Source organism: Carcharhinus amblyrhynchos, unplaced genomic scaffold, assembly GCF_965287045.1.
Source record: "Carcharhinus amblyrhynchos unplaced genomic scaffold, sCarAmb.v2.hapA scaffold_386, whole genome shotgun sequence".
Taxonomy (NCBI): Eukaryota; Metazoa; Chordata; class Chondrichthyes; order Carcharhiniformes; family Carcharhinidae; genus Carcharhinus; species Carcharhinus amblyrhynchos.
Window position 1 is genome coordinate 10,439 of NW_027650126.1, and position 13,534 is coordinate 23,972.

The 13,534-nt window shown below is 43.7% G+C and overlaps 1 protein-coding gene across 1 annotated transcript in view; it reads left to right on the forward strand.

Moving 5' to 3' along the window:
- Window positions 1-1,687: 1,687 nt before the first annotated feature.
- Window positions 1,688-13,534, forward strand: part of mtch2 (mitochondrial carrier homolog 2) — a 41,443-nt gene continuing 29,596 nt past the window's right edge. Inside the window, exons 1-7 of the mRNA XM_080183718.1 lie at window positions 1,688-1,780; window positions 3,275-3,381; window positions 8,254-8,280; window positions 9,171-9,227; window positions 10,023-10,080; window positions 10,169-10,220; window positions 13,363-13,422. Coding sequence (XP_080039844.1) covers window positions 1,723-1,780; window positions 3,275-3,381; window positions 8,254-8,280; window positions 9,171-9,227; window positions 10,023-10,080; window positions 10,169-10,220; window positions 13,363-13,422 — 419 coding nt within the window. The 5' untranslated portion in view covers window positions 1,688-1,722. The remainder of the gene's footprint in view (window positions 1,781-3,274; window positions 3,382-8,253; window positions 8,281-9,170; window positions 9,228-10,022; window positions 10,081-10,168; window positions 10,221-13,362; window positions 13,423-13,534) is intronic.

Consider the following 13,534-nt stretch of genomic DNA (forward strand, 5'->3'; position numbering starts at 1 on the left):
CACAGTTTCAATTGACTTTCAGCTTCCAGAAATTTTTATTGACAGGTTGAACAAAGAACAAAATCAGCCCGGGAAACATGGGCCCTTCGGCCCAACAAGCCCACGCCTCCATCTCGTCCCCCTCTCCACCCACAACCCCTGTCTAATGTTTTATGGCCATCCAGGTCAAAGACATTGATGTGGATGTGATCCAGCTCAACTATGAGAACCCTGGCTGTCAAAGATTAGAATGTGCCCAGAGTGCAGAATGAGTCTCTTGTGTGAAGTGGTGGGGGCACCAATGGTCTGGACAGTCCCTGAGTAATGACACACAGCACCTTGTGGACAGGAGGTAAGTGACTACAGACAAGCTGGCAGAGTCTATGTGGTCACTCTGATTAACATACAATCACAGACTTGAATTTGGAAAGGACCAATTATGGCCTGTGATCAGTCTGTGATTCTGGGTAGGGGCTATTTGTGCTGAATTATAGGAGTGAGCATGTGAGGGGAATGGGAGAGAATGAGCAGTGTGTAATTAAATGTCCAGCTGGAGCCAGGAGCAATGCTTGGCTCGGGTGGGACCTGCACTTGGTTAAAAGCACTGCACAATGTAATTACGGGGAGAAGAAAGTAAGTGTCAGTCTTCGCACTTTATGACTGGGCTATTTTAAGCTTCTGTGTGTTTGTCAGGGTGTCTCACTCAGTTTGATGCCAGCAGCCACAAAGCTGGCTCAGCACTCACTCTCCTGTTAGCTGTTCAACAAATGTGCAAAGAGAAAAAAACAAGCCTCACGGAAGAGCCTTTCACAATCTCATCAAAGTAAGGAGGCTAATGCTTCAGTTATACAGGGCACTGAGACCACATTTCAAATACTGTGCAGATTTGGCCTCTTTATTGAAAGAAGGGTGTAGTTGTGTTGGAGATTGTTCAGAGAAGGTTTACCAGATTAATACCTGGATTGAATGGGTTGCCTTGTGAGGAAAGGTTAGACAAACTGGGCTTGTTTCCACTGGAGTTTAGAAGAGTGAGCAGTGACATGATTGATATTTATACGATCCTGAATGGCCTTGACAAGATGGACACAGAAAGGGTGTTTCCTCTCGTATCTCAAAGCATCCCACAGTCTTTTACAGTCTCTTGGTACACTTAAAGTGTAATTACTGTTTAATGGGAAAAATGGGCAGCCAATTTCTGCACAGCAAGACCCCACACGCAGCAGTGTCATTATGATGTTCTTTCATTCACATCTCCTCTGGGCACATCTTTAGTTTGTTGTCCCATTATTACTCCCTTGAGCTCTTCCTAACAGATGTATTTAATATTGGCTGCCTTCCAACCTACTCACCCTTTCCATTTCACCTCCTTAACACTGACTATATTTTAAACAACGTGGGGTCATTGACCTGAAACTAAGTATTTCTCTTTGCACAGATGCTGCCTGATGTTTTTCTTATTATTTCAGATTTCCAGCAAGTGTAGTTTGCTTTTCTTCAGTTTTTCACTGAGATAAAAATTTTTGTTTGGTTGATACATGCTGTGGAATCTTTGCTGCTCTGAAAGGATGGCCTGTCAATCTTGCGCTGTATCTTGTTCCCATTCTCAACCATTCAGCTGTGCAAGTGGCCCCTCCTGCCCACAGGATGAGAGGGAAACACTCTATCAATGAGATTTTATAATACGACTTGATGAAGTTATTTTTCATCTTGTTCTAGGTTGGTCATGAACCTATTGCTCCAGTTATGGGCAGGAACTGCTTCAGGCGACCAGTTCTTCAGCTACCTGGCCTTTTTACATATGGTATGTACTGAAGCAATACAGAATGCTGCTTCCAATTATTGCTGTTTGACAGTCAGTTCAGAGTGAACACAATCTTAGCCACCAGGCCTCCGTTGGTCAGTCTGTACTGTAATCGCGATTTGGAGTGTTTGATGGGACATGTAGCTGGAGCTTTGCTGTATGGTTTGGCACTATCGGCCTCAGTTGTTTGAGATGGTCTGCAGGGGACTTTACTTTGTATCTAACTCTGTGTTGTACCTTTCCTGGCAGTCCTTGATGATCTGATGAATCTTGGGCCTCCCAAATATGTGGCGGCTGGTAAAGAACGGCCGATATGCAGTTTAGACTTTTTAAGTTGGTGCATGTCGAGCAGGACTCGGAACTGATTCAAAGGCCCTGTGCATCTGCAGAAAATACGAAAACTCAAAGTGTGCCAAAACCCTGGGAGAAACGAGAGACAGAGGGAAGTTTTAAAAAACAGGCAATACGACAGGGAGAAGTTAAAAACAAAGTTCCCAGTAAGGGAAGAAGGCAGAGAAAATAGGAAATGTCTCTTAAAATTGTTTGTTGGTTTAGATGTGTGCCATGCCATGTAAAAAGTTGCGAACCACTGATGCAGAAATTTTACTCTATGAAATATCATGCTGTACCAGCTCTGGGAGAGTTTGATGGAGACAGTGTAGAGGAAGCTTTACTCTGTATCTAACCCCGTGCTGTCCCTTTCCTGGGAGTGTTTGATGGAGACAGTGTAGTGGGATCTTTACTCTGTATTTAACCATATGCTGTAAGTGTCCTGGGAGTATTTGATGGGGGCAGTGTAGAGGAAGCTTTATTCTCTATCGAACCTTGTACTGCACCTATCGTGGGAATGTTTAATGGGACTGTTGCCAACAATGATGTATAGCTTTAAGTTCAATGCTTATTCGTATTTTGTTAAAGTTGAAACCTGCTTTAGTTTCATTTAGAGTTTTCTCTGAGCTGGGTGCTGGGAAGTCTGGGGCCTTGTTTGTATACATTTATTTTTAATGCAGTTTGGAAGATGCAGTCAAAGGGACCTTGGTGCATTTCTGTGGTACATCTTGTACGTGGGACATGCTGTTTCCACAGTGTGCTAATGATGAATGCATAAGGTGGTGGATGGACTGCTGAGGATGTTGCGCTTGGGTGTCAGTGGTTGGTGATTAGATTCTTGCTTGTTGGGGATGATCATTGCCTGGCATTTGTGTGGCACAAATGTTACTTTCCATTTGTCAGACCAGGCCTGGATATTGCTGCACTTGGACCTGGACTGTTTCAGTATCTGAGGAGTTGTGAATAATGCTGAACATTGTGCAATCATCAGCGAGCATCCCCATCTCTGACATTATGATGGAAGGAAGGAAGATGAAGTAGCTGAAGGGGGCATCTGACATTAAACAGTAGTCAAACATTATTGTATTACCAAAGATTCACTGTCAAAGTATTTGATAGGATTGAACCGAATTGAATTGTTACTTATTTCTGTTTCTCCTGCAGCCAAGCACATCGTGAAAATTGATGGAAAGCGGGGCCTGTTTAAAGGTCTAACACCTCGTCTGTGCGCAGGAGCCATTGGGACACTTGTACATGGTCAAGTACTGCAGGTAGCTCCTGTATCCATGGTGAACTGAACTCTTGCATTGAAGTTGCAGTCGGGGAATGATGAACACTGGTTTCCTGGAAATTGCCTGACGGTCACTTCATAGGAAACGGAGTAGTCCTCCGGTGAATTGAGTCTGCTGTGTGTGTGTAGGGTGGTCAAGAGTGGAATTGTCCCCTTGGGAAGGGTGAACAGAGGTCAGGGACACGGGTTGGTTGTATGCTTTGACACAGCAGTTTTAGAACAGGCTGAACTGATGTAGTGTGTTGCTCTGGGTTTAGGGTGGGAATCCAGTGTTGTGCCAACCAGGGAGCTTGGAGAAGTAAATAGTGATGGCTTGAAAGGTATCCACATTACACAAGAGGTGCTGGAGGTCTTAAAATGCATAAAGGTAGATAAATCCCTGGAGCTTGATCAAATACATCCCAGGACATCATAGGAAGCTAGGAAAGAAATTGTGGAGTTATTTGTATCATTGACAGCTGTGGGTGAGGTGCTAGAAGACTGGAAGGAGGCAAATGCTGTGCCATTATTTAAGAAAGGCAGCAGAGAAAACAAAAGGCAAAGAGTGGTTATGGATGGGTCATATTCTGCATGGAGGTCGGTCACCAGTGGATTGCCCCAGGGATCTGTTCTGGGACCCTTACTCTTTGTGATTTTTATAAATGACCTGGATGAGGAAGTGGAGGGATGGGTTGGTAAGTTTGCTGATGACGCAAAGGTTGGAGGTGTTGTGGATAATGTGGCAGGATGCCAGAAGTTGCAGCGAGACATTGACAGATGCAAGACTGGGCGGAGAAGTGGCAGATGGACTTCAACCCAGATAAGTGTGAAGTGGTTTGTTTTAGTAGGTCAAATAGGATGGCAGAATATAATGTTAATGGTAGTGTGGAAGATCAGAAGGATCTTGGAGTCCGAGTTCATAGGACGCTCAAAGAAGCTGCGCAGGTTGAAGCTGTGGTTAAGAAGGCGTATGGTGTACTGGCCTTCATCAATCAAGGAATTGAGTTTAGGAGTTGAGAGATAATGTTGAAGCTATATAGGAACCAGGTCAGAACCCAGTTGGCGTACGGTGCTCAGTTCTGGTTGCCTCATTACAGGAAGGATGTGGAAGCCATAGAAAGGGTGCAGAGGAGATTTACAAGGATTTGTCTGGATTGGGGAGCATGCCTTATGAGGATAGGTTGAGGGAGCTCAGCCTTTTCTCCTTGGAGAGATGAAGGGTGACCTGATAGAGATGTATAAGATGTTGAGAGGTATTGATCGAATGGATAGTCAGAGCTTTTTCCCAGGGCTGAAATGGTTGCCACAAGAGGACACAGGTTTAAAGTGCTGGGGAGTAGGTTCAGAGGAGATGTCAGGGGTAAGTTTTTCACTCAGAGGGCGGTGGGTAAGTGGAATCGGCTGTCAGCAACGGTGGTGGAGGCAGATTTGATAGGGTCTTTTAGGAGACTTTGAGATAAACACGTGGACCTTAGTAAGATAGAAGGTTATGGGTAAGCCTAGTAATCTCTAAGGTAGGAACATGATCGGCACAACTTTGTGGGTCAAAAGGCCTGTGTTGTGCTGTAGTTTTTTTCTATGTTTCTAGAAAAGCCAGAGAATTTTCAGACTAATGAGCCTAACATCAGTGATGGGTAAGTTATTGGAGAGAATTCTGAGAGACCAGATCTATGTGCATTTGGAAAGTCAAAGACTGATTAGGAATAGTCAGTACGGCTTTGTGCATGGGAAATCGTGTCTTACAAATTTGATAGGAGTTTTTTGAAGGGGTGACTAGGAAAATAGATGAAGGCAGACTTTGGCAAGGCTTTCATCAAGGTATGGCATCGTAGACTGGTCAATAAGGTTAGATCACATGGGATCCAGGGAGGACTAGCCAGTTGCGAACAAAATTAGCTTGCAGGTAGGAGACAGAGGGTTTTTTTTTAGACTGGAGGCCTGTGACAAGCGATGTGCTGCAGGGATCGTTGCTAGGTCCACTGGATGAGAATATAGGAGACGTGGTCAGTAAGTTTGTGGATGACACCAAAATTGGTTGTGTAGGAGACAGTGAAGAAGGTTATCTAAGACTAAAACTAAAAATAGTGGGTCATTGTTTTGTAACTGGTCGGCGCAACATCGTGGGCCGAAGGACCTGTTCTGCGCTGTAATGTTCTATGTTCTAAAACGGGATCTTTATCAATTGGGCTAGTGTTCTGGCAGATGGAGTTTAATTCAGATAAATGCGAGGTAAATTTTGGTAAGACAAATCAGGGCAGGACTTACACGGTCCTGGGGAGTGTTGTCGAACAGAGAGACCTAGGGGTGCTGGATAGCTGCTTGAAAGTAGTGTCATAAATAGACCAGGTGGTGAAGAAGGCGTTTGGCACACTTGCTTTCATCAGTCAGAGCATTGAGTACAGACGTTGAAACATTTTGTAACAACTACAAGATATTGGTAAGGCCATGTTTGGAGTACCGTGTACAATTCTGGTTGCCCTGCTATAGGAAGGATGTTATTAATTGAAAAGGGTACAAAACAGATTTACAAGGATGTTACTGGGACTGGAAGGGCTGAATTATAAGGAGAGGCTGGATTGGCTCAGACTTCTATAGATCATGAATCTTTTATGTATAAACTTTCTTCCTGGAGTGCAGGAAGATGAGGGGTGAGGTTTACAAAATCATGAAGGGCATATTAAGGTGAATAGCCAAGGTCTTTTCCCCAGGGTAGGAGAGTCTAAAACTAGAGGGCATAGGTTTAAGGTGGGAAGGGAAAGAGTTAAAAGATACCGCTCGACAATCACCTGTGTTTATAGGATGAGCTGCCAGAGGAGATAGTTGAGGTGGGTACAGTTACAACATTTAAAAGACATTTGGACAATGCATGAGTAAGAGAGGTTGAGAGGGATGTGGGTCAAACATAGGCAGATGGGACTAGTTAAGTTTAGGGATCTTGGTCGACTAGGGCGAGTTGGGCTGAAGGGCCTGCTTCCATGCTGTTTATCTTTATGACACAGTCAGTAGTCTCTCAGCACCAGGTTAAAATCAAACAGGTAGCACGAGTTTTCGGAATACTGCTCCTTCATCAGGTGAGTGCCTGATACATTGATGATATTTGATACGCTAGATATATTGATGACATTTTTTTCCTTTGGATTCATGGTGAACAATCTCTGAAACAATCACATGATGACAACAAGTTCCATCCCACTATCAGACTCACTATGGACTATTCTCCAGAATCAGTTGCATTCTTGGACACACGTATCTCCATCAAATACGGCCACTAACCTCCACTTCTCCAGCTTCCACCCTAAATGTGTTAGAGAAGACATCCACTACGGACAAACCATTATTGTACACTGCTCAGATGAGGAGGATCGCAACAGATACCTACAGACACATAAAGACGCCCTCGTAAGAACAGAATATGGTGCTTGACTCATCGATTGACAGTCCTGGCGCACCACAGTGAAAAACCTTACCGACCTCCTCAGGAGACAAATGCGGGACAGGCAGACAGAATACCCTTCGTCGTCCAGTACGTCCCTGGTGCGGAGAAACTACAACATCTCCGGAGCCTTCAACATGTCATCGATGAAGATGAACATCTCGCCAAGGCCATCCCCACACACCCACTACTTGCCTTCAAGCGACCATTGTACGCAGCAAATTACCCAGCCTTCAGGAGAACAGTGATCACGACACCACACAACTCTACCACAGCAACCTCTGCAAGACGTGCCGGATCATCGACACGGATGCCATCATCTCACGTGAGAACACCATCCACCAAGAGTATCCACAGTACATACTCTTGTGACTCGGCCAACATTGTCTACCTGATATGCTGCAGAAAAGGCTGTCCCTAGGCATGGCGAGATCGTGCATACGCTACGACAACAGATGAAAGGATACTGCTCGATAGTCACCAGGCAGGAGTGTTCCCTTTCTATCAGGGAAGACTTCAGCAGTCAAGGGCATTCAGCCTCTGATCTTCAAGTAAGTGTTCTCCAAGGCGGCCTTCAAAACGTATGACAATGCAGAATCGCTGAGCAGAAACTGATAGCCAAGTTCTGCAAGCATGAAGACTGCCTCACCCGGATCTTGGGTTCATGTCATACTATCTGTAACCCCCATAACTTGCCTAGGCTTGCAAAGTCTCACTAACCGTGCTGGCTGGAGACAATTCACACCTCTTTAACCTGTGCTTAACCCTCTCTCCATTAGCGTTGTCTGCACCTGTAAAGACTTGATTACCTGTTAAAATTTGCATTCCAACCATTATCTTGTAATTGAATTTGTGTTTATATATACCCTGCTTGTGAAACAAATCTTGCACTCACCTGATGATGGAGCAGCGCTCTGAAAGTTCGTGCTACCAAATAAACCTGTTGGACTTTAACCTGGTGTTGTGCAACTATTTAGTAGGGAAACATCCCCTGGGGTATGGTACAGCAGAGTTTGAGACAGCAACAGTACCCATTAAAGCTAGCAACAAGAGTTGGCATTTTAAAGAGGTGGGGATAGTAGACTGGTCTGGGTAGCATGGCCAGAGAAACCAATAAATAGTTCAGAATTTAACTTTCTGAGCTGGGTGGGTTATTGAATAATCAGAGCTGTATGTTGAAAGATGTTCACAGTCTTGTAGCTGCTCCATTGAACAATTGAGTGTTCTTACCTTTGGTCTTGTTAGCATGCCCAGGAGCTGGACGTTTTGAGCATTGGATGTAATTTGTTTAAATGTCTTTCCTTGCAGGGCAACCTTTCTTGTGCTCTGCCATTCTCTGCTGCTGTCTGCAGTTACAACCCATCTCTCACTTCCCATGTGTCATTTGCTCATTACTGTTTGAGTCTCTCTCTCTCACTTTCTGTCCCTTTTCTGTTGCAGAATTATCAGGAGATGAAAGAAAACGAGGTGAGTGTCTGTCTCACAGTTTATCTCTTGTACTCATACGTTTCTAGGGAAGCAAGTGCAGATAAATATTTGCAGGTCTATGTAAAGAAGGATATGTGTGGGAGTGAGTGGCAGTGGTCAGGACTAACACGACAATAAAGCGTGACTGCTGATTTCACTGATAAAAGTACTGACTTAAATCCACAAATAAAGCCTGGTTCCCTTTGACTATAGGATCTTCCTATAACCTTTGAAATTTACCTGTTCACCACCTGTACTTGATATTGGCTGCTTAGTTTCTAGACCTGATTTGCTCATCATTGTCTTAATCACTGTTATAACTCAGCAACCATGATTGCATATGCATCTGAATGAATTCTTTATATATAACCCTTCAATTAGATTCCAGTCTGTAACTCTCTCCCAGCTATCTGTCTTCCTATATATAAACCTCCAGAACATTCAATCAGATTCCAATCTGTAACTCACTCCCGGGTATCTTTTATTCTATATAAACCTCCAGAATTCACGATTAGATTCCAGTCCAGCTCACTCCAGAATATCTGTTATTCTATATATAAACCACTCCAAACCCCTCAGTTGGATTCCAGTCTGTAACTCACTCCCGGGTGTCTGTTATTCTATATATAAACCACTTTGAATCTCTCAATTAGATTCCAGTCTGTAACTCACTCTCAGCTAATTGTTATTTTCAGTTTACATCTTATTTGAAGTGCTTTGTCCATCAGATGTCCCTGGCTGTTAATAGTTGGTGTGATTTGAGCCAATTGCAGATTCAAGAGTTTTCAAGATTAGAATTAACTTCAGGAACACATATACCTCAGTGTTTGTGAAGGTTTTTCCAGAGATATTAGTTACTCTTAGGTTATATTTTGTATCTTCACTTGCAGTGCACAGAACTGGAGAAAATTGGGGATGAGCCATCACTGCATCGTGTGTTTGAAGAGGTAAGTGCAGTATCTAATGGGATGGAGCTGGTCACTCCTTACTCCAGCTGCCAACTCCAGCTTTCTACAGGCTGCAGTACTCTGGTCACACTTGGCAGCTTTAAGTAAGGAGTTACTTAAACTCCTTGTGGCATGATAGGCAGTCCACCGTCAGACTGACCACTTATAATCCTGATTGCACTGTTTGTGCTCTTGGTCACTCTTCAAATTCTTTTACATGAAGTCTAAAGCATGAGACATTTGGTCCATTAGTTCTGCTGCATCCAAAATCCCAGTTAGTTAATCTGTCTCTCTCTCGCTCTCTCAATACTGTCCCCATCAACACTCCCAGGACAGATACAGCACGGTTAGATATGGAGTGAAGCTCCCTCTACACTGTTCCAATCAAACTCTCCCAGGCCAGGTACAGCATGTGGTTAGATACAGGCTAAAGCTCCCTCTACACTGTCCCCATCAAACACTCCCAGGACAGATACAGTACGGGGTTAGATACAGTATAAATCTCCCTCTGCACTGTCCCCATCAAACACTCCCAGGACAGGTACAGCCTGGGGTTAGATACAGAGTAAAGCTCCCTCTGCACTGTCCCCATCAAACACTCCCAGGTCAGTTACAGCACCAAATTAGTTGTAGATTGCAAGTTCCTTCTATCATACACATGCTGGTATTGGGGGCAGAATGATATGATCCGCTGGTGTTGGAAGATTTTGGGGCCCCATCGATGTGTGCGTTGTAGCAGGGGTTTCTCTTGTTGCCTTGAGCTTTTGTGATTTTGACTATTTGCTTTGTGCCTAGACAATGCGGGAGATGATTGCTCGCTCCACAGCCACCATCGTCACTCACCCCTTCCATGGTTAGTGCCGATTGCTGCCTTCAGACTTTTTGTTGTGTTCCAATAGTGTGCAAACTTGAGAGTATTGATCTTTTGTGTTTCCTTGCAGTGATCACCTTGCGATGCATGATACAGTTTATTGGTCGTGAAACCAAGTACAGGTCAGTGATGAGATGTGACCGGTTTGGATGAGCCACCAGACTGTCAGTGTTAGGGAGCTCCAGCACTCCGAACAAGGAAATTTGCTCCTGTACTAGACAAGAATGGGCCATTGGAGGCTGCTGAAAGTGTGTGTCTGACCAATCACAGGCCACTTTGATCTGTGCTGTCAATTACCTACAAGTGGTTCTTGCGATTTGCCTGCAAATTAAACTCTAACCTGATGGATGGAAGTGCATGATGTGTACACATGTCCAGATGAATTAGTATGTGCAGTTATTGTGTACTGGTGCGTTTGTGTACATAATGTACCAATGAATTAATGTGTGCAGTTATTGTGTACTGGTGTGTATGCGTATGCAGTTAGTGTACTGGTGAATTAATGTGTGTGGCTATTGTATACTGGTGCATAAGAACATGTGAATTAGGAGCAGAAGTAGACAATTCAGCCCTTCGAACCTGCTCCACCATTCAGTCAGATCATGACTGATCTTTCCCGAGTCTCAAATCCTGTTCCCCTTTTATATCAGAAATATATATATCCCCTTCTTGAAACCATTTAATGATTCCAATGCCATTGTGCTATGGGGCAGCAAGTTCCATAAATTCACCACCCTCTGAGAGTCGCAGTTCCTCCTCATCTCAGTTTTAAACCTACTGCCTCTCAACCTATACCCGTGATCTTGTTTTAAAGTTTATTTGTTAGTGTCACAAGTAGGCTTACATTAACACTGCAATGAAGTTACTTTGAAAATCCTCAAGTTGCCACACTCTGACGCCTGCTCAGATACACTGAGGGAGAATTTGCATGGCCAATGCACCTAACCAGCGCTTCTTTTGGACTGTTGGAGGAAACCAGAGCACCTGGAGAAAACCCATACAGACACTGGGAGAACGTGCAAACTCCACAAACCCGAGCCAGGACTCAAACCCGGGTTTCTGGTGTTGTTTGCCCCCACCCTTCTGCCGGGGACACATTTATCAATACCTTTTAAAATTTTATATACCTCGATCAGATTCCCATTCATCCTTCTAAAGTCCAGCAAGTATAAGCCACTGTTTAATCTATCCTCATACATCAACCCTTTCATCCTCAAAATCAATTTGATGAACCTCCTCTGAACTGCCTCCAATGCCACCACATCCCCCTTCAAATAAGGAGACCAAAACTGGACAATACTATAAATGTGATTGCATCATAGCCTGATACAATTGCAACAACACTTCTCTACTTTTATGCTCCAATCATTTTGTAATAAATGCATTAAATAAAGCTGCACCTGCATACTGACTTTTTGTGATTCATGAACATGGATGCCCAGATCCTCTGCCCAGAAGCATTTTGAATCTGCTTTTGAGTTAGATAATTTGCCTTTTTTTGGCTAATATGGGTGACCTCACACTTATCCACATTAATCTGCCAAATTGTGGCCCTTTTTCCTAGCCTATGTGTATCCATCTGTAAATTATTTTTCCCATCTATTTTACTACCAACTGCAAATTTTGCTGTTACACTCTGTCACTGCTTTCAGATCATACATTTAAATTGTAAACTGTTGAGATCGAGGACTGACCCCTGCAACACCCCACTAGTTACAGTTTGCAAGTCAGAGAAGGACCCATTTATCCTGACACTCTGTTTTCCGTCAGTCAGCCAATTTTCAATCCAATCTAGTATTCTACCCCAAATCCCCTACAATCTCACTGTCTGGATCAGTCTTTTATGTGGCACCTTGTCAAACACCTTCTTTTCCACAGGTCCTCCATTCACCACCTTGCTGGTGAGATCCTCAGAGAACTCCAGCAGGTTTGTCAAGCATGACTTATCCTTCATAAAACCATGCCGACAATGGTAGATTGAACTTTGTCTTTCCAAATGTTCAGTCATCTCCTCAATAATAGATTCCAGCAACTTCCCCACCACAGAGGTCAAGCTAACCGGCTTATAGGTTTCCTACTTTTTGCCCCTTTCCCTTTTTGAATATGGGCATCACATTAGCATGTTTCCAATCCACTGGGACGGTCACCTGATGAAAGAGCAGCACGCCGAAAGCTAGTGGCTTGTGCTACCAAATAAACCTGTTGGACTTTAATCTGGTGTTGTGAGACTTCTTACTGCGTTTACCCCAGTCCAACGCTGGCATCTCCGCATCATGACCTTTCCAGAATCCAGGGAATTTTGGAATATCGCTGCCGAAACATCTGCTATCACTGCCTCCATCTCCTTTAATGCCCTAGAGTGCAGGCCATCAGGTTCCGGAGACTTATCTGCCTTTCATCCCATTAGTTTATTCAATACTTTGGAACCAAGTTCCTCTGCATGAACTGCAGTTTTTGAAAAATTTCCATTATTCTCTACCATGAAGACAGATGCAAAATATTGGTTCAGTGTTTCCAACATCTGTGTTTCCCCATGGTATGTTTGTACACAATTAGTGTTCAGATGAATTGCTGTGCGCAGTTATTGTGTACTGGTGCATGTGTGTACACAGTTAGTGTTACAATAGATAAGAGTGCACAGTTTTTTAAAAATGCTTTTGAGATGTGGGTGTTACTGGCTAGATCAGCATTTATTGCCCATCCCTGTTTGCCCTTCAGAAAGTGATGGTGAACTGTCACCTTGAACTGCTGCAGCTGCTGAGGTAGTGTTACGCTCACAGTGCTGTTAGGTAAGGAGTTCCAGGGTTTTGACCCAGCGACAGTGAAGGAATGGAGATATATTTCAAAGTCAGGATGTTGAGTGACTTGAAAGAGAACCTCCAAATAGTGGTATTCCCAGGTATGTGCTGCTCCTGTACTTCTAGATGGTAGTGTTCATGGATTTGGAAGGTGCTGCCAAAAGAACCTTGGTAAGTTCCTGCAGTGCATCCTGTCAATGGTATATATGGCTGTTTGCTGGTGGTAGAGGGAGTGAATGTTTCTGAAGAGTTGGCAATCAGTCAAGCAATCAAGTATTTGTGTTATGGTGTATTAAAAAATACACTATGTATAGATGGTTTAGTTGTAGGGCACACATGAAAACTGAACTAATGTGGCTTTTAAAACTTTAAATCTGAGCTTTCGGTATTGTGCAGGCATGAAAATGCCAATAGCTGATTCTTTCTTGAATAGTAATTCCTTGCTTTGTCTTTTTTATCTTGACAGTGGGATATTCGGTTCTGTCGTAACAATCTATAAGGAGGAGGGGTTTCTGGGCTTTTTTGCGTAAGTATAAATTGAATGTGAATGTTTTTTACCGAGGGTAGGTGATTGTCTGGAATGTGCTGCCTGGGAGGGTGGTGGAGGCAGGCTGTCTCCCAGTCTTTAAAAAGTACAG